This window comes from Ascaphus truei, chromosome 13, assembly GCF_040206685.1.
Source record: "Ascaphus truei isolate aAscTru1 chromosome 13, aAscTru1.hap1, whole genome shotgun sequence".
Classification (NCBI taxonomy): domain Eukaryota; kingdom Metazoa; phylum Chordata; class Amphibia; order Anura; family Ascaphidae; genus Ascaphus; species Ascaphus truei.
The window spans coordinates 7423648-7444625 of record NC_134495.1 but is presented as its reverse complement, the minus strand read 5'-3'; the positions used below and the strand labels follow the sequence as shown (position 1 = coordinate 7444625).

At 48.4% G+C, this 20978-nt stretch overlaps 1 protein-coding gene across 3 annotated transcripts; it reads left to right on the top strand.

Annotated features, from left to right (window-relative positions):
- Positions 1-695: 695 nt before the first annotated feature.
- On the top strand, positions 696-20864 carry VPS33A (VPS33A core subunit of CORVET and HOPS complexes). 3 transcript variants are annotated; one of them, XR_012787715.1, is made up of 14 exons: positions 697-879; positions 2672-2737; positions 2835-2962; positions 3352-3541; positions 4567-4683; positions 6236-6410; positions 9093-9286; positions 13929-14055; positions 15021-15088; positions 16405-16542; positions 17105-17242; positions 17954-18122; positions 19200-19628; positions 19693-20864. XR_012787715.1 is itself a non-coding variant. In XM_075568252.1 (13 exons), exons 1-13 carry the CDS (start codon positions 703-705, stop codon positions 18490-18492), a joined length of 1695 nt encoding a protein of 564 aa, XP_075424367.1. In that variant the 5' UTR covers positions 696-702; the 3' UTR covers positions 18493-18599. The 3 variants fall into 3 exon arrangements, 2 of the variants coding, with proteins under 2 accessions (XP_075424367.1, XP_075424366.1); XM_075568252.1 differs by lacking the exons at positions 19200-19628; positions 19693-20864 and adding an exon at positions 18485-18599 and having other exon boundaries at positions 696-879; XM_075568251.1 differs by having other exon boundaries at positions 19200-20864.
- The last annotated feature ends 114 nt before the right edge of the window (positions 20865-20978 follow it).

The following is a 20978-nucleotide window of genomic DNA, read 5'->3' as shown; positions in this document are numbered from 1 at the left end:
CCTGCACCTCAGTTCACCCATCGCTCGAGCAACAGGCGTGCGCCAGGCTATGCGGTCCGTCATGCGGGCGCAAGTACTATAATGTAGCCTTATGCGACTCACTGTGAAAAGGACGCAGGATTTTGCAGTAGTGAGTGACTGCAATGAGGGTCAAGAAGATGACGCCAGCGGGCCTGCAAGCGGCAAGTATGAGAGTCAGCCTCTTGACGCCAATATACTGTAGGCAGATATTAATAGCCTATACTATTTTTTTTTTACATCTTTTAATTGAGTTACATTTTGTTACAATAAACAATAATGTAAATATAGAAAAAAAAGTAAAATGATGCTGTTTTGAAATTGAAAAAATACACCTATTCTCAGAATATTCCGTTTTTTTAAGTAGTATCAGTAACATAATAAAATGCATTGGCTATAGTTTGACAAATATATTTATTGATAATCATAGATGTGTGTGTGTATATTATAATATAGATATATTTTATTTCAAAATCAGCACGTGGTAATGGAACAGCTGTCCCTTTGCCTGCAGGTACAGTACACGTTGCTAGGTTACAAGGTTGGCGCTCTGGTGGTTGCGTCACGTCCACAAGACCACGTGAGTATTCACCGGAAGGCAACTCCCGACGCCATTTTAGTTAAGGGAACTGAAGCAGCGGGTGGGCAGCGCACACCCAGGAAGCTGAAACAGGAGGGCGTGCGATGTCATGTCCTGCCTGTCACGTGACACGATCCCTGTCACGTGATTCTTGCCTGTCAGAGAAGCCCCCTTCCAAGATGTCTGCGCACCTGTCCTGCGGACGGGTGAACCTGAATGTGCTGAGGGAAGCGGTGCGGAGGGAGCTGCGGGAGTTCCTGGATAAGTGTGCGGGGAGCAAGGTGAGCAGCAGGGGGGCTCAACCGCAGTCCCCCCCCCCCTGCCTCCCAACAGGTCAGGGTTTCAGGTGATCCCTGCTTCAGCACAGGAGGCTCAATCAGAGGCTCAGTCTGGGATATCCTGAAAACCTGACCTGTTGGAGCTTGAGGACTTGAGTTATGTCCCCCTGCCTCAGAGCACTCGGCTTTAAATTACTATTGCACCCCTCCCAAAACACACCTTCCCGATTCACTGTGATGAGTATGCATTGTATGTCTTTATATAGCGCCATTAATGTACATAGCGCTTCACAGCAGTAATACGCGTGACAATCATATAAATAACAGAACATGGGAATAAATGCTTCAGACATAAAAGTAGCGTTTCATTAGAGGAGTCCCTGCTCCGAAGAGCTTAAGAAGAACGTATAGATACCGTAGGAGGGCGTTCTGGTAAGTGCGTCTGCAAGGGGCCAAGGTTTATGTATTGTGTAGTATTAGCCACGATGCTACTCATATGATTCTTTAAGCAAGTGGGTCTTAAAGGTGGATAGAGAGGGTGCTTGTTGGGTATTGAGGGGAAGGGCATTCCAGAGGTGTGGGGCAGTCAGTGGGAAAGGTTTAAGGCGGGAGAGGGCTTTAGATACAAAGAGGTAGAAAGAAGACATCCTTGAGCAGAACGCAAGAGTTGAGATGGTGCATAGCGAGAAATTAGGACTGAGGTGTAAGGAGGGGCAGAGCAGTGTAAAGCTTTAAAAGTGAGGAGGAGAATTGAGTGTGAGATGCGGGATTTGATAGGAAGCCGGGAGAGGGATTTCAGCAGGGGAGACGCTGAGACAGATTTAGGAATGAGTAGAGCGATTTCTGGCAGCAGCGTTTAGGATAGATTGTAGGGGAGACAGGTGAGAGGCAGGAAGGCCGGACAGCAGGAGGTTACAGTAATCGAGACGGGAGAGAATGAGGGTCTGAGTCAGAGTTTTAGCAGTCGAGCAACAGAGGAAAGGGCGTATCTTTGTTATATTGCAGAGGAAAAAGCGACAGGTTTTAGATAAGTTTCGAATGTGAGAGGAGTCGAGTGTGACCTCTAGGCAGCGTGCTTGGGCTACTGCGTTTATAGAAAAAATTGTAGCAAAGGTGGTTCACTGCTCACCGGTAGTAATTAGAGACCCCAAGTGCAATTAATTAAAAACGAAGAGTTTAATGGGCAAAAGTGTAAGTACACATGACAAAAACCAACTCTGACGCTTTTCTTTCCTGGTATGGAACTTTGTCAACGTGTGTGTGTGTGTGTGTGTGTGTGTGTGTGTGTGTGTGTGTGTGTGTGTGTGTGTGTGTGTACAACGTTATTAAAAAAAATATTACAGGATTTATTTATTTGAAAATATACACACATACATACACCAGTCGCGCACAGTATACTTACAAAACGTGTGCGGCACGTGCACTATATAACATCCCTAAGGGATTACATCCATTCACCAAACCCTTCAGTGCTTCGACACACGGCAAATAGACACTGTATTCCTTTTTAATACCATTTAAATCAATCTAACACAAAAAGAAATGTGCTTAAAAAGCGCTAATCCCTACATAATATAATACCATTTAAATCAAGCACTCTAAAAATAAGTGGGTGAATGTCATGAGATTGTTTCATTGCTGCATAAAATGTCTGTGCAACCCAGGCTTACATACACTGTGCAGACCAGATTTACATACAATGTGTCTGCAGACCAGGGTTACATACAAGGGTTGTATTTTAATCGCATGACGTAACTTTGTAAAGGATATTTATAGATATTTTGCTCTCTTGCAGGCGATTGTGTGGGATGAGTATCTGACTGGACCTTTTGGATTAATTGCACAGTATTCTCTACTAAAGGTGACACTTTCCTTTTTAACAGTGGTTGTAATTGAGTCTCATAATATAATATACTGAACGTCAGCATTTGGGCTAACTTATTATTTTTTATTTACAGGAACATGAAGTGGAAAAAATGTTTACGCTTAAGGCCGGGCCGCTTCCCACATCAGATGTTAAAAACATTATATTTCTGGTCCGGCCCAGGCTTGAACTAATGGATATAATTGCTGATAACATACGGAGGTATATGGTGTTCCGCATTTATCAATGGTTTATGTACTATTAGTTTGTGCTGTCGGCTAAAAAAACAATTGCCATCACCTAAAAGTCAATCAAAAGACTGACAGGGGGGTGACATTAATGCATAGCATAAAAATGGCATGATTATATAGTAATACAGCCTTTTCTTCTATAGCACTGCAGTGTACACAGTGCTGTACATCAGACCCAGGTTTCCGTTTGCTTCCTGGGGTACAGGGATTTTTTTCAAGGTCACAAGGAGCTGATACTGGGGTTTGCACTGGGCGCTTCAATGCCAGCTTCAACTTGCACCCTTTCCCTTGATATTGTAGCTGTGCATGTTCTTTGCGCTGTTTCCTTTCTGCCTTACACTGAACCCATTCCTGTTGTAGAGAAGATAAGGGGCGCTTCATGCAGAGGGACTTCCACATCTTGTTCGTGCCTCGCCGCAGCTTGCTGTGTGAGCAGAGGCTGAAGGATCTCGGTGTGCTGGGATCATTCTATTACCGGGAGGAATACAGTCTGGACTTGATCCCTTTTGATGGAGATCTGTTATCCATGGAGTCTGAAAATGCTTTCAAAGTAAGTCATCATTTGCAGGATCGGGGGGCAGAGAGGGGGGAGGGGGCTATAAAACGAGATGTTATCTGAACAGAGGTCACTACAGAAAAGGGGGAGCGGTTATGACAGGTCTGGTTTATTTATGGTTGGGGTTTTATTTTGTTGTTTTTTTCTTGTGTGTTCAGTTTATTTAACAACAAACACTGATGTTACAATCTGTATCCGTGTTAACAATGGGATAACATTGACACATGTTTGAATTCAGTGTTTATCTGGGCACTTTTATTTCTACCCTTCCTTTGGGTTGCCTTTGTATCGGATCTGTGGCTGGGCTGCTGCAAGAGGTGCAATTCAATACAAAATCATGCTTCCTTTCCGGGTTTTTATTTTTATTTTTTTGCTGGAAGTTGGTGTTTCGGAATCCGTATTTGTTACATGCTTGTCCAAGTAGGTTGCCTTTAAGATTTAATTGCATTCATCCTAAATCGGGATGTTCTGAAATGTCAACATTTCCACCTCCCTATGTAATATGGGAAGTGTACTGCGATTGTGGCCTTATAGCACACGTCAATTATTGGTGAAATTCACCCTCTTTCTAATTTAGTAGCATAAATATTACTTTAATCCGTCTGAAACACATTCCAACAAGCGCTCCGCAATGAGTCAACTCCTTTTTATTTCATTTTTTTTTAAGAAAATTCCTACGTTATGTTTATCTGACGCTTCGTTTGGGAGATTTGAAATATTCAGTGTCCAGGAAGTTAAAATGGAGCTCTCCCCTGCAGGCTAAAGGTTACCATGGTAACCTCAGAAACAGCTACATGTTAAAATGTTATGTTATTAACACTGGAAAAGCAAAGAAATAAATAAGATAGGATATGTTCAGGGGGCAAGATACTCACATGGAGTTATACTGAGGGGGGGGGGGACTTGCTGTTTTTAAGTTACTCCAACGTCTGTGTGTCTGTGTGTGTGTCTGTGTGTCTGCGTGTCTGCGTGTCTGCGTGTCTGTACCAGTAAAGCATGTAATGAACCTCTCCCTGTAGGAATGCACCTTGGAGAATGACCAGACCAGCCTGTATCACGCAGCTAAAGGACTCATGACTTTGCAGTCCCTGTATGGGACCATTCCTCAGATATGTGGGAAAGGAGAGAATGCCCGGGTAAGACGGCCTTCTCCTTCACTACTTCATGGTGTATGCCACACTGTGGCACCTTCTTAGAGACACACGTTGTAGGCATTTGTAGCTCCAGAGCGTGTGGTTTCAATATCAACCCAGTATTTTACTCTTGGAGAGTTTTCTTGTGAATCATAAGCCGACCTCCTCATAGTGCAGTTTAATGTCAGAAACCCCAAGCCACCTATGTATTCAGGAGGGCAGGAACTCTTTGTGGGTGGGGGGGCTGTATCTATGAAATCTGTGACACACACATAGTGCCATAATGTAAAAAGGCATAACCCTGGGGAGAGGGGTTCCAGATATTCCCCCCCCCCGCACCCACAGTTCCAGCTCATCCCCCACCCCCTGTACCCCTACTTCTAGCTCCTCCAGCCCCCAAGCATAAAGCAATACACATGCCGGCAGAAGGGCCAATGTTGCCTTGTAGGACACATGGTGGATGGAATTGTTGTTAGGAGGAACATGAATGAACTGTGTATAGTACCAAGTGTTGCTGTACACTGCAGCCCCTGTGACGCTTTGTAAAATCATTGCACTGAAGTCAGGGATTAAACAACAAACACAGCATTTTTTTTTTAATCTACAGTAATAATATTTAACAAGACAGTCCTTGTCCTGCGGTGGGTATTTTTCTGTGTTTGAAAGCGTCTCGGGGTCATGCCAGTGGGATTTAGAAACTGATTATGAGTACTGGTCCTCTTCTTAAAAAAAACAAAACAATAATGATTAAAATCTCACCAGACTATTGCAAAATGAGACATCTTTGCTGTATTCTCTGGCAGTGAATAGGTTTAGGAAATGGTGACGTCAAGTGGTATGGGACGGGTGCTACCAAGTGGTATGGGACGGGTGCTACCAAGTGGTATGGGACGGGTGCTACCAAGTGGTATGGGACGGGTGCTACCAAGTGGTATGGGACGGGTGCTACATGCCGCTTACCCTAGGCCTAGAATCTTTAAATAAGAAACTTTGTATCGTGCCTTGTGAACCATGCGCTTGCAGGGTATAACAAACATATTGCTTTCAAACAGAAGTTTAAGGTGATGATGTGATCTGTGTATCTAGGGAATATGTTTATTATTCCCTGCAAGCGCACGATACAAAGTGTTCCTTATTTATTTAAAGAAATCCTAATCCATTTGCAGTTTGGGCCCATGGGGAATTTGTGGCACATCTGGCTTTTAAAGCCCAGACAAGTTTGGACATGATGCGGTTTCGCTGTAGCGGGCGCTATGGTGCATGCGTTCTCTCCTATTGCAGGGGAAATCGTGACACGAACAGCATCAACTATCACAAACCTGCTTAAAGAGGTCCTCGATCTTCTGATAGTGCCGCGGGATTCCAGATGTAGGGGCTAAGAAAACTAATCGGGGTAGATGTCCCCATCTACAATCAATCCCTTTGTAAGCAATGCGTTGCTGAGCCCTCTTCTAGCACAGAGGTTAATAATGATGTATCCCCTTCACACGGACACATCGTAAAGAATCTTTTGTACAGCGAGGGGAAATAAACCTGTTTTCATCGTCCTCTCCAGCATGTGGCAAATATGATGATCAGAATGAAGAGAGAATTATGCGGCAGCCAGAACGCCATCTGCCCCGTGTTCGACACCCTTCTGCTGCTCGACCGTAACGTGGATCTGTTGACGCCGTTGGCGACGCAGCTGACGTACGAAGGGCTCATCGATGAGGTCTACGGAATTCAGAATAGTACGTTCACCTCCGCACCACCCTGGGGATCCATGTCCTGTTTTTGGGAATGCAATGTAGTGTCGCAGCCGCCTCCGGTACTGACAGTAAAAAGTCCGCGGTATATGGGTACGCTGCTGGTCCGTAGGGGCGGATGCTTTCTGCTGCCTATTGAGGGATTTCTACTTTCCAAATGCACAGGCTTTGTTCTCTCCCCAGCCGCATCTCCGCTTATGGGGTTCCGCTCTCGTAACTGTTTGTAATTTAATGATATAAAAAAACGGAAGAGAGAGGAAAGGGAAGAGGTGGGCTTGTGAAAGAGCAAACCAACGCATACTTGTAGCCATTGCTCGATGGTGGGAGACGGGGGAGCCTTGTATTTTAGGCAGTAGTCCTGAGAAATGACAGCGGCAGTTTCTCACCCTTCTTTCTGCCACCAAATGAAACGTTTGTTATTTTATTATTTTTACCTTTTACGTGGGATATCCATGGTCTCTCGATGTCCGGGGACTCTCCTAGTTCCCCAGGGTTTTTTTTTTTGGTGCTGGTTTTGACAGAGAAAAAACAAAAATATGGTCACAGGGTCACCAGTTGCAAGTTGTGACGTCTTCCAGTCCTCTCCCAATCTGGTGCCCCAGTAAGCACACATTTTGCGGGGTAATGGGTGGGTGGGGTTGGCATTGGAGGACCCCAGACAGATCCCCCTCAGTTCTGATATTAAAGAAACAAGCAGTGTGAAACTCTGCATTCATGTTGTTTCTGCTGCGCGGAAAGGGCGGGAGAGGTCGTCATAAATACATGTTTTACTTGGTAGTAATGAAGTATTCTAATTGCACAAATATGACCCATTAATTACCAGTCGCTGAATGAGGACGTGCTGCTGATGGGGAATTATTTAATGTATTCTTACAATAAGACGCCGGCCAGTGATGAGCATTTAATTTTCTCCCATCTCGGATTTAACATTACGAGTGATGAGGAGGAAAGTATTTCCCCGTTCAGTTTGTGGATGTTGTTTCGGAATAGGGTCTAACCCTTTCACTGGCAGAGCGGGGGAATAGCATCATGGCCCGATGTTTGTAAAAGAAAATACGAGGAGGCTTAATGCCCTCTGAATGTTCTCATAACTAAATATGTTCCTCTCTTAAACCACGGAGGTATAACTGGCACGCATCTTACTTGTTAAGCCAAAGTCAGCTGCCGGTGCTCACAGTCAGGGACTGTCCTGCAGGTCCCATACATATACACGATAAGGAAGAGAATCCTGGCACTCGGGCTTTGCGAAAAGGTCATTTATTACAGCCAAAAAAATCCAACATTTCGACTGCCACCCAGTCTCACCCTGCCCCCGCGCTCACCTTGATAAAGACGGTGTGGCAGTCGAAACGTTGGATTTTTGACTGTAATAAATTTACCTTTTTGCAAAGCCCGAGTGCCAGGAACCTCTTCCCCTCTCAAACCAGCGACCCTCTCCAGAAGCCTGTATGAGTTTAACTCCTATAATGTTCGTACGTTCCCCTTGGAGTATGTTGTGGGGTTTTTAAGCTTCTGAGGTTGCCACGGTAACCTGTAGGCCGCACAGGCCTCTGGGCGAGCTCTATTTTAACCTCCACCTAATATTTTAAATTCTTATTACTCACGAACAAAGCTTCGCTTGTTAAGGGCAAGAAGAACCTCACCACCCCCCCTTTCCAAATAGGGGGTTTAAGGGGTGTTGCCAGGGGGTTCGCCTCGGAGATCTGTAATGCTGGATCCCAGGAAGTACTGTATAATGGGTTCTAAGCCGTGTGGGGACTGCGCAATTGGGCCCCAAACTGCACCTTAGCGTGGGTGGTATCGCCGTCCATTTATGAATTTATAAAACGTTTTACCGGGAAGTAATACATTGAGGGGTAAAGTTAATTTTCTATGTCCTGGGCACAGAGTTATGGTGACAATACATAGCTACAGTTATATTAAATGAACAGGGACTGTACATTACATTTACAGGTATTTGGGACCGCTGGAGATATGTTCTGGGCGTATGTGATAGACAAGATTAAAATGTGAGACGGCTTAAATCTTGAAATAACACTTAAACTTCGGGTGACCATATTTTTCCCGGGAAAAATGTCACACGTGCGAACGGCAAGCGCCGGCTGAAAACCGGGGAATTTCTATGCGTTTCGGGACACTGGGAAAGGACAAAAACCCGGGACGTCTTGTCATTTTACTTAAACTGGAGGCCGCTCTGAGTCTCTGGTAGGTTGTTCCAGTCGTGAGGTGCACAGAACAGCAGGAGCTCCCCACAATGCTTTGCACCCACAGCCGCAAGGCATTGTGGGACATGACTTTGGAAGCCCCCACAGTGTGTGACGGCTATACCCCCCCCCCCCCCATGCTGCCTGCACACACTGAGGGGCAGTTCGGGCTCTTATTAAGCGTGTGTTCCACCAACGAGCTCAGCACACTATATACTGCCCGCGATCGGGCGCTCAGCTTGGATAGCGATTATTCTGATGATTCGCAGTTAGATTAATTAATCACAGGTTCACGGCACAAGGTAGTAAAGGTTGGGAACCGCTAGTCTTGCAGTAAGTAAAAATAAAATAGCGTTCGCTGCCGACTGCAGCTTTAAACTAAGAACACCAGGGAGGAATGTTGATGAATGTGGTTAAGTTTTTTTTTTTTATTGGTTGAGCGTAACTGTGCATTTTATAACAGGTCACGTGAAGCTTCCTCCGGATAAGTTTGCCCCCAAAAAGCCGGGTGAGACCGGCAAGGACCTCCCTACAGAACCAAAGAAACTCCCGCTGAACTCTGCAGAGGAGCTGTACGCAGAGATCCGAGACAAGAACTTCAATGCTGTGGGTTCAGTGCTGAGCAAGAAGGCCAAAGTTATATCCGCAGCGTTCGAGGTAACACACCGCGGCGTGTCTGTGCAGGGAACACACACACACAGCAACCGCGGCGTGTCTGTGCAGGGAACACACACACACACACACACACAGCAACCGCGGTGTGTCTGTGCAGGGAACACACACACACAGCAACCGCGGTGTGTCTGTGCAGGGAACACACACACGAACCGCGGTGTGTCTGTGCAGGGAACACACACACAGCAACCGCGGCATGTCTGTGCAGGGAACACACACACACACACACAGCAACCGCGGCATGTCTGTGCAGGGAACACACACACACACACAGCAACCGCGGCGTGTCTGTGCAGGGAACACACACACACACAGCAACCGCGGCGTGTCTGTGCAGGGAACACACACACACACACACAGCAACCGCGGCGTGTCTGTGCAGGGAACACACACACACACAGCAACCGCGGCATGTCTGTGCAGGGAACACACACACACACACAGCAACCGCGGCGTGTCTGTGCAGGGAACACACACACACGAACCGCGGCGTGTCTGTGCAGGGAAAACACACACACAGCAACCGCGGCGTGTCTGTGCAGGGAACACACACACCGCGGCGTGTCTGTGCAGGGAACACACACACACCGCGGCGTGTCTGTGCAGGGAACACACACACACACAGCAACCGCGGCGTGTCTGTGCAGGGAACACACACACACACAGCAACCGCGGCGTGTCTGTGCAGGGAACACACACACACAGCAACCGCGGCGTGTCTGTGCAGGGAACACACACACACCGCGGCGTGTCTGTGCAGGGAACACACACACACACAGCAACCGCGGCGTGTCTGTGCAGGGAACACACACACACAGCAACCGCGGCGTGTCTGTGCAGGGAACACACACACACCGCGGCGTGTCTGTGCAGGGAACACACACACACACACACACACAGCAACCGCGGCGTGTCTGTGCAGGGAACACACACACACAGCAACCGCGGTGTGTCTGTGCAGGGAACACACACACACAGCAACCGCGGTGTGTCTGTGCAGGGAACACACACACACACACAGCAACCGCGGTGTGTCTGTGCAGGGAACACACACACACAGGAACCGTGTCGTCTCTGAGCAGGGAACACACGCGGCGCGTCTGTGCAGGGAAAACACACACACGGGAACCAGGGCGTCTGGGCGGGGAACACACACGGGAACCGCGGCGTCTGTGCAGGGAAAACACACACACGGGAACCAGGGCGTCTGGGCGGGGAACACACACGGGAACCGCGGCGTCTGTGCAGGGAAAACACACACACGGGAACCAGGGCGTCTGGGCGGGGAACACACATGGGAACTGCGGCGTCTGGGCGGGGAACACACACGGGAACCGCGGCGTCTGTGCGGGGAACACACATGGGAACTGCGGCGTCTGTGCGGGGAACACACACGGGAACCGCGGCGTCTGTGCGGGGAACACACGGGAACCGCGGCGTCTGTGCGGGGAACACACGGGAACCGCGGCGTCTGTGCGGGGAACACACACGGGAACCGCGGCGTCTGTGCGGGGAACACACACGGGAACCGCGGCGTCTGTGCGGGGAACACACGGGAACCGCGGCGTCTGTGCGGGGAACACACACGGGAACCGCGGCGTCTGTGTGGGGAACACACACGGGAACCGCGGCATCTGTGCGGGGAACACACGAGAACCGCGGCGTCTGTGCGGGGAACACACGGGAACCGCGGTGCGTCTGTGCGGGGAACACACACGGGAACCGCGGCGTCTGTGCGGGGAACACACACGGGAACCGCGGCGTCTCTGTGCGGGGAACACACACGGGAACCGCTGCGTCTCTGAGCGGGGAACACACACGGGAACCGCGGCGTCTGTGCGGGGAACACACACGTGTCGGTGCATGGAACACACACAGGAAGCGCGGCGTCTCTGAGCAGGGAACACACACAGGTGTCGGTGCACGGAACACACACGGGAACCGTGGCGTCTCTGAGCAGGGAACACACACAGGTGTCGGTTCACGGAACACACACGGGAACCGTGGCGTCTCTGAGCAGGGAACACACACAGGTGTCGGTGCACGGAACACACACAGGAAGCGCGGCGTCTCTGAGCAGGGAACACACTCAGGTGTCGGTGCACGGAACACACACAGGAACCGTGGCGTCTCTGAGCAGGGAACACACGCAGGTGTCGGTGCACGGAACACACACAGGAACCGTGGCGTCTCTGAGCAGGGAACACACGCAGGTGTCGGTGCACGGAACACACACAGGAACCGTGGCGTCTCTGAGCAGGGAACACACAGGAACCGCGGCGTGTCTGTGCAAGGCAAGAGCTATGTTTCTCCCCGTTTTATGCCTGAGACGCCAGCAAAGCGCCCTCTATACTTTCTAAAGAAGACATGCGGTTGACGTTCAGGACCGTGGTTATGTTGATGTTATTAAAGTGCCTCATTGCTTTTTAGCATCATAAATCTCATGGGAATTGGGCAGTGAGTGGATGGGTGAGGGCTTGTTTGCATGTCATTACCCAGGATCCTTTTCGGCAGTGTAAGCACGGTATGCTGTGTGATTATTGGGTAAGACCGATCTGTGGATTTGTATGAGCATGTTTACACGTCTCAAGTGTTTATTATCACTGCCGCACGCTCTAGCGTGCAGGGTTTTTGTCACCATTTTACTCCCCGTAACTTAGTTGTGTACATGGGAATTGGACACAAACTTTAATGACCTCACATATTCCGTAAAAATAATCGGTGACGTGTAAAATAAATCTGTGTTTGAGGGCCACAGCTGCCTTCCGTGTGAGGCCTAGTGAGCCACGGGCTGAGACCTCTGCATTTAGAGAATGTACCGGCACCCGGCAAGCAGTTATATTATACATATAACATTGAGGGAGAAGTATACTTTTCAGGTTTTTTGTGCTCTTCTTGCATAAAGTGGTAGTGAGTGACACTTCCCTGGATATCACCACCTAGCCTGTTCGGACGCAGAATATCGCACTGTTTCCATAAGATTCAGTGGCCGTGATGGTCAAGAATATGGTAACATATCCCAGCAAAACCCACTTTATTCGCATTTTCTGTAACTCAACCTTTTTGTTATAACCCTGTGTAAGACCAGCAGCAAATAATTCCATAGAGATATGGATTCCGTTTGGCTATGCCATGCTATTACTTCACGTGGAGTTTAAATAACGTGATCTAACGAGAGGCATGTCTGTGATAGGTGATAATGAGCCCAGAAAACTCCTGGGGGAGGTTTTAAGAACCAGACGTTATTATCACCTTCATGCCGAGGCTCGCCCGAATCTGTTACTTCCCACGAGGGCCTTACGCATGAATCCTTTTGCTAACGGAATCATACAATCTGTGAGTGTTTGTGCGTTTATAAACGGCACTGTTGAGGTTGTGCAATCTTCTCAAAGCTGCACTGAGTTTGGAGAGCTAGATTTGTGTCAATAGTTTGTGACAACTTTGAACCACTTACCCAGAGAGGTAATTATTATACTGTCTTTTATTTGTACAGTACCAACACGTTCCGCGGTGCGGTACAATGGGGGTACAGAGATCTGATCATTACTTAAACGGAGTTGCATACAAAGGAGTAATGAGGGCCGTTATCCTGGGAGCTTACACGCTAGAGGGAATGAGGGATAATGGTGAAACAAAATCCTTGTGGGATGGAGAATGGGTCGGGGTCCGGCCGCACAGCTGGTCCCATAAAGGTTAGAGGGTGTTGCATAGCGTGGGGATTCCTCCAGCTGCACAGCTGGTCCCAATGTGTTTGGACGGGGTGGGGCGTGTTTGGACGGGGTGGGGGATGTTGGAGGTTTGCAGTGCACTGCAAAACCATGTTGCTGGTCTCTGGCACAAATTGTTCTTTTTGATGCAGTCGGTCGTTCAAGACTTCACGGTTCTCTTCATGAATACTGAGAAAGCAAGAAGAAAGTACCTGTTATGTTTTAAGGCAGCGATCAGCGCTTCGCACCAGTTTGGGGGGCATTTAATCTATTCTTGCCCTTTCCAACCCGGTTGTTGTTTTTATAAACCGACGCTCTGTTCAGGAGATATAAGCGTTTGAAATATGACGTGTCTGGGAGGTTAAAATGGAGGTCTCCCCGGAGCCCGGCGCAGTCTTTAGTCACCACGGTAACTTCAGAAGTTAGAGATGCAGAAAAGCATAATAGCCTTGTACACATTACATCTCTATTTAAAAAAACAACAACTCATATTGATCTATTAAAATGCATCGTACCCTGTGTTGAACCTGTTGCTGAATTGTTTACCCTCCGACTCCACAAGCTCTATTATGGGTTAATGAATCCAAACGGTCAATACGGACCTTCGCTATTGACCCTCCTTATAGCACAGGGGTGGCCAACTCCAGTCCTCAACAGGTCAGGTTTTCAGGATGTCCCTGCTTCAGCACCCGTGGTGTAGTCGAAGACTGAGCCACCTGTGCTGAAGCAGGGATATCCTGAAAACCTGACCTGTTGGTGGCCCTTGAGGACCGGAGTTGGCCGCTCCCTGTAGAACACATGAGGTACAACACAAGGACCGCTCGCTCTGCCTGCACGCCTTTTTATAAAGCAATATCAGTGTATTGCTACAAGCTAATGTCGCCGACTGATGATGCAACGCTTCTTACCCCTAACAGGAGCGACACAACGCAAAGACCGTGGGCGAAATCAAGCAGTTCGTCTCGCAGTTACCGCACATGCAAGCGGCACGAGCGTCTCTAGCAAACCACACGTCCGTCGCTGAGCTCATCAAAGACATTACAAGTAAGTGCCCGGCCAGGGGCTAGCAAGGGGTTAAAAGAGAGTGGCTGCACCGCGTTGTGATTTCCCCCCCCCCCCCCCCCCATCTCTTGGTTCTGCTCCTTCTGCAGCAGCACAAATCTCTGTTCTTTAGAGCCGCGCTGCGCAGGGTGCAGAGCTCGCAGTCCACTTATACGTTTAATTTTGTGCGACTATTCTTACATTTTTTTTAATGTTGAGGTGTCTTAAATCTTTTCCTTTTTCGGACCCGATTCTGCAAAAACTCTTAGCGATTGGGGAAAAATCTAAAGCAAAAGCCTTTTTTTACCGAACTAGTGTTTAACGCGACACGGCCGGCTGCGGTGCGCGCTCATTTTTATTATTACAGTTTTTGAAGCAGGGGGTCTCTGGAGCTGAACTGTGCTAATTTCAGCTTCGGGGACCCCCTGTTTCCAGAGATACAAACCTCCATGGGGAATGTCGGTATCTCTGCAGCTAGAGAAGTGTGAACGAAATAGCAGCGTTTAAATGTCCAGTGGACCAATAGGAAGCTGTGATGTCATCCGTTGCGGCTTCCTGTTGGTCAGCGTGACCGGGACGTTTAAACTGCACAGGGCACCCCTACGGAGGTTAGTATCTCTGGGTGCAGGGGGTCCCCTGAGCTGAAATTAACATAGTTCATCTGGAGAGACCCCGTGCTTCAAACCTAAAATGAAACCGCGCAATGCAGCCCGTTCTGCTGCTGTAATCCGGAATGTGGGATAATTGGGGTTCGTACAGCTCCAGCCTCCGTTCTAGATCCTAATGCGCCTCGCACAAGTATTTCACTTTATCATTTATATATAAAGCTGCGATATATTCTGTAGCGCAGTACGATGAGGTGTGGAGGCAACCATAACATGACAGCATTGCTATACACAGGTGCAGCAGGGAAGGGGGGCCTTGCTCCAAGGAGCTTACAATCTAAAATATAATGTTTTGTGTTTCAGCTTCAGAACCTTTCTTTGATAATTTGACAGTGGAACAAGAATTTATGTCTGGGTGCGACACCGATAAGGTCAGTGTCCCTGCATGCTGCACCCATGGTTTGAACGGACGTCGTAGAGCAGATCGGTTTCATTTAGTCTATTCCGAAGAATATAGTTATAAAAATGAAAAATGATGTATCAATAACCGGACGTTCTCCAGCTGAATAAGGGCCAGTGACCGCTCGCTCCTTCTGGAGATCGGGTTTGTAGCAAAAAGCGTGCGGTCACGGAAATTGGCCACTAAAACTTCGGCATACAGTACAATGAAGGTTTAGCACGTTGGGGCGCTAATCGGCACGGGAGGTACAAAATGTGTTAGGAGGGACACGTACTGAGGGATATTATAGGTAAATATCGCCTGTATTCTCCATATTTAATTACATTGTATATAGTGAGCGCAGTACGATGATGAGGGGAGCGTGCCGAGGAGAGGGGGGGAGCGCAATATGATGAGGGGAATTTAATATGATGAGGGGAGTGTGCAGTATGATGAGGGGAGCGTGCCGTGTAGAGCAAAGTACGATGAGGAGAGCGTGCCGTGTAGAGCGCAGTATGATGAGGGGAGCGTGCCGTGTAGAGCGCAGTATGATGAGGGGAGCGTGCCGTGTAGAGCGCAGTATGATGAGGGGAGCGTGCCGAGTAGCGCGCAGTACGATGAGGGGAGCGTGCCGAGTAGCGCGCAGTACGATGAGGGGAGCGTGCCGAGTAGCGCGAAGTACGATGAGGGGAGCGTGCCGAGTAGAGCGCAGTATGATGAGGGGAGCGTGCCGAGTAGCGCGCAGTACGATGAGGGGAGCGTGCCGAGTAGCGCGCAGTACGATGAGGGGAGCGTGCCGAGTAGCGCGAAGTACGATGAGGGGAGCGTGCCGAGTAGAGCGCAGTATGATGAGGGGAGCGTGCCGAGTAGCGCGCAGTACGATGAGGGGAGCGTGCCGTGTAGAGCGCAGTATGATGAGGAGCGTGCCGAGTAGAGCGCAGTACGATGAGGGGAGCGTAGAGGGGGTAAGCTTTCCTTCCCTAGTAGAAGGTATTGCTTTATGTGCTAGGTATGTGCAGTTCTAGGATATGTAGGGACACCAACGATAAACTGCCTGGGCCCTGGGTCCTGGGTTAGGACTTTCCAGAAGGAGCCGTGGCAGAGGCGTAAGCTGCATTTTTCTAACCTGGAAGCTGTTTCTTTCTGGTTATCCCATTTGTGTGGTTAAACCATAGTGTCATTTTGCTTTTATAACGAGGCTAACCTACTTCTGTGCCGGAGCGCACACCTCACCTGTGCTGTTCGAAGATTTACCTGTAATTACTTGAAGGCAGAAAGTCATGCACAGATGTCACCTGTTTGCACTAGGTAAATACATATGTAGAGGATTGCATTGCTAAGAAAGATCCCCTGATAAAGATATTGCGACTAGTTTGCCTCCAGTCTGTGTGCAACACGGGGTTAAAACAGAAGGTGCTGGACTATTATAAGAAGGAGATTCTGCAGGTGAGCGGGCATCCTTTTTATTGTAATAATTATTGAATGCAACACAGTATATTCCGGATATGCTCTTCCCTCCCTCCCTCTGAGCTCAAATGCAGCTACGTCATGGCAGAAACGCAAGGCAAACTTCTCATCGTTTATTTATAACGCCGCAATATATTCTACACTGCAACCGGGGGGGGGGGGGGTGAGGGCAATAATATTACTCCATTGCCTTACACTGGCTCAGTAGGTAAAATGAGCTTTGCTCCAAGGAGCTTGCAATCTAAAAGTTTCATCTCGTCCCATCTACCTGTCGTCGTCTTGGCTGATCTATTTTCCGAGCTAGTCACTAAGCCATACTTCGGTGTAACGCCTCTGGGTGAGATGCCTATAGCACTGTGTGTACAGTCTGATGTTCACAGGGAAACAAACATTCCAATTCTAATTATTTTAACCCATTAAGGCGCACTTCATGTATTTCAATCATTTGAAGCTGGAAACTCTTCTTGATGAATTTAGTTGCTCACGTTATTTTAAGCTGCCAGCGCTCCCGAGCGTACTGATTGTGTTGTGTGTCTGACAGACCTATGGATATGAACACATGTTAACGTTACACAATCTGGAAAAGGCTGGGCTTTTGAAACCTCAGACCGGCAGCCGAAACAATTACCCCACAATCCGGAAAACCCTGCGCCTTTGGGTGGACGAGGTGAACGAGCAGGTATAACTGGGTCACGGGGACGCACAACGCCATGAGTTTGGGATTGTGTTGGTTATTGGGATTGTAATATTATCAGATTAACCAGCTGCTGATCAGCAGATATCACACGAGTTGGGAATTTACAGAGTGAAGCAAAGAGCATTTTTGTGCCCTCCATTATTAATGAGCCGTGGGTGTACCCGACCAGGCACGCCTTGGGCACGTGCTAGTTTTCTAGGGTCAGACCGGGCTGACCTCTCCGAGCGAGTGGCCTGCCCAATCCAAACGGAAGGGGAGCTACTCCCTCCCCAAAATCCAGGATCCCATGGGGAAAGAGAGACCACTCGCTCAGTAACTTTGAGCTGGGAAACTACAGCTAAAAACGCTGCTGGTGGTAATTTAAGAAAGTAATGACCGTTGTGCTCCAAGCCCAGAATGCCCCCTGCAGCTCCTTAGGGATGTCCGCAGATCACAGGACAGGGCATTGATGGGGAGAAACATCAGCTGGTACATTAGGTTATATACGTGGATTTACACCAAGGAAGCCGCACGCTTGGTTATCGAACTAATAGCATCAATCTCTTAATATTCTGTAAACCTTTATTGCTATTACAGCATTGCGACTGGGTACTATTTACCCTATAGAGTGCATCGCGCTCGTGACCTTTGTATTGTGCATCTTGTTTGTTTGTTTTCTCTTGTAATTGGCGACCTCTTTTCTGTGTTACCCAGAACCCCAATGACATTTCCTACGTGTACAGCGGGTACGCTCCTCTGAGCGTGCGTCTGGCCCAGGTGCTGGTTCGGCCCGGATGGAGAAGCATCGAAGAGGTTCTTAAGATCCTTCCCGGGCCCCAGTTTGAAGAGAGGCAGCCATTACCTGCCGGACTGCTAAAGAAACGTAACTCGGTCTAACTCGTCCTGTTTATTTGTGTACCTGTAAAGTTGGCCTACAATGTGAATGTCATGAGGGAAAAGCAATGTGCTGCTGGCAAGGATTTGCGTCCTAGCGTGACGATGGCAGCACCCTTTCTCTGCTGCAGGCGGCTACAACATGTCTCCTAAATGGTGTTAAGCCCCATGAAGCACCTTATGGCCGATTTGTTTGAAGGCACCATTTAGGCAATGTGGGCCTAACACCTTAAAACATATTTAAGTGTACCTGCTACACTCTGCAGCCTTGACCCTTCTAGATTTAATGCAGCAGTTCATGGTATATTTCATAGGGCGGTTGGGTTAAAAAACAATCATTTTTATTACTAGGAGTTTAGGAGTGCAAGTAGCTCACAGGCAACTTGGTCCAGTGAATATATACGGTGAGGAATCCTTGTTGGCTGATATAGGGGCGGACTGGCCTTCCAGGGAATCCGGGAAGTTCACCGGGGGTCGGCCCCCCCCCCCCAAGACAGGCCAGGAAAGGGGGCTCTCTTCTGCCGGGCTCCACCTCCCTCACTTCCTGAATCAGCCTCAGACTGCCCAGCCAAATATTTGTTCGACAAACCGTGCCCTATTTATCACCTGCCCTCTGCCCCACCTACGCCCCCGCACCCCACAACCCTAACGCCCCACATACAGATGCCCCAGTCCGACACGCAGCTGATGCCATTTCCATAGAATTCCAGGGTATATTTTTAGGAAATCGAACCATTACGTTTTAATTTGAAAGATACATTTTTTTTCTAGTTTTAAACCAACGCTGCGCATTTGAAGATACTTTTCAAATGTCTACGCTGCGATACAGATCCCACATGGATGCGGTGAAGGGAACCATGGAAATGTATACCCAGCTTTGCTCCTTTGCTCCTATTTCGTTTTCTCTCCCTGCGCGTTTTGCATACAAACACTTGAGACATTCCCAGCCTACGGGGGAAAATTCTAAAGTCCAAATTGTAGATCCGATTGTAAAAAAGACTGCTGTGCTATTGCACGGACGATTCGCGTGGCAAAACTGTAATGTGCTGTTGACGCCCTTTTGCAGGCCAGCAAGGAGAGAACAAGGTGATCTTGATCTTTTTCCTGGGAGGGGTGACGTACGCCGAGATCGCCGCCCTGAGGTTCCTGTCCCAGATGGAAGACGGCTGCACGGAGTATATTATCGCCACCACCAAGTTGATCAACGGCACAACGTGGATCAAATCCCTGATGGAGAAACTCGAGCCGCCCCCGTTTTAACGCCGCCTGCAGCGCGAGGAACTTGCCGCGTTCGCTGCCAGCGACGAAAGGCTTAAACGGCAGGAATGGATTCCTATTGGACACTTATTTGCAGGTTATTTCCGTATAGAAATTGATTTGCAGGCGCAATTCTTGTTTGTATTTAAACACCTATCGAATGGACACTTCATTGCTTTCAGGACCAAGCATTACAGGAGCGGCCAACGCCTGTCCTCAAGGGCCGCCAACAGGTCAGGTTAAAGATATCCCTGCTTCAGCACAGGTGGCTGTCATTGAGTGCACCACCTGTGCTGAAGCAGGGATAGCCTTAAAACCTGACCTGTTGACCCTGGAGAGCTGGAGTGGGCCACCCCTGCAGCATTGCTTTTTGGCCAGGATTTGCTGGGATGCGATGCTTGTTATGCGAGCCTGTGGCTGTAATGGCCAGTGAGCGGTTCTAGTTGCATGTTGCCATAAAGCAGCGCTCGGCGGGAGAGGACATTGGACGTGGAGATCCTTGGGAAAGTCTGTGCTAATGATGGGGAGAAATGCCTATAAACCACTGGACTTGTTAGGTCATCTGTGTGCGATCCATTAGTACAATACAAAATCAGGGTGGCATTAACGTTTGCTACTAGACAGTCGTACCAGCACAGGTAAATAATAAGAGCACATTGCAGAAAGTAAATATGGAGTGACCACTCGCCTTGAAATCCGGAGAGCAGCGCAGTGAAGCGACTGAGGTCTCCGATACCGATCCCTTGGGTCTCGCGTCCCTGCGATACTGTGATGTATTATTGACTCGGAGGGAATATAAGAAAAATAAAATGTATATAAAGTGTTGCAACCAGTTTCATATCATTTTTCAGTTTAGGGTTGTTTGTGCGTTAACTCTGTTGCCAACAGGGTCGGCACGACATTGCGTGGCAACACAGGGGTTAACAATGAGTTCTCCCAACTGGATGTGAAAATGATGTCAATCTTTTATCCCCCCCGCCTAACGAGGATCAGGCGACACGTAATTCTATGGCGTGCCGGGCAGCGCGGAAAGGCTCACAATATGGATTGCAATGTGTTGCAGACATCTTGAATAGCAAAGGGTTAATAATAACTTTATATAGCACAGAACAGGAGCAGAAGAGCGGCGGCTGCACCAGGGTGTTTGCCACATCAGAAAGCGGTGTTTGCCACATCAGAAAGCGGTGTTTGCCACATCAGAAAGCAATGTTTGCTGGGTTTATTAACACATTCGTAACAAGGACTCAAAGCGTTTAGCAAATACAAGAAACAAAAACAATTAAAAGCTGTAAAGAAACACAATAAAAGCACATAGATTGTAAGCTCTGTGGGTGAGCGCTTCTCTTTTACGTGCTGCTTTTATCCCCACTGTTTGTACTTTAGCTCGTATTGTCCTTTTGTACAGCTGTGCGTACACTGTTGGCGCTATATAAAAAATAAAATTCTACATACATTAAACATAGGGTGAACGATATACAGGTTGTCGTTTATTAATCAAATGCCTGGGTAAGCGGGTAAGTCTTGAACCTATTTTTGAAGATTTGCAGGGAGGGGGCTGTAACAGGAGACCGGGACACTTCACTGGGGT

Bases quoted from the DNA above. Each gene is read 5' to 3' on its own strand.
- VPS33A (XM_075568251.1), top strand. From the start codon at position 703: ATGTCATGTCCTGCCTGTCACGTGACACGATCCCTGTCACGTGATTCT. The intron at 16,543-17,104 runs GTGAGCGGGCAT...TGTGTCTGACAG, and splicing joins ATAAGAAGGAGATTCTGCAG to ACCTATGGATATGAACACAT. The intron at 17,243-17,953 runs GTATAACTGGGT...TGTGTTACCCAG, and splicing joins TGGACGAGGTGAACGAGCAG to AACCCCAATGACATTTCCTA.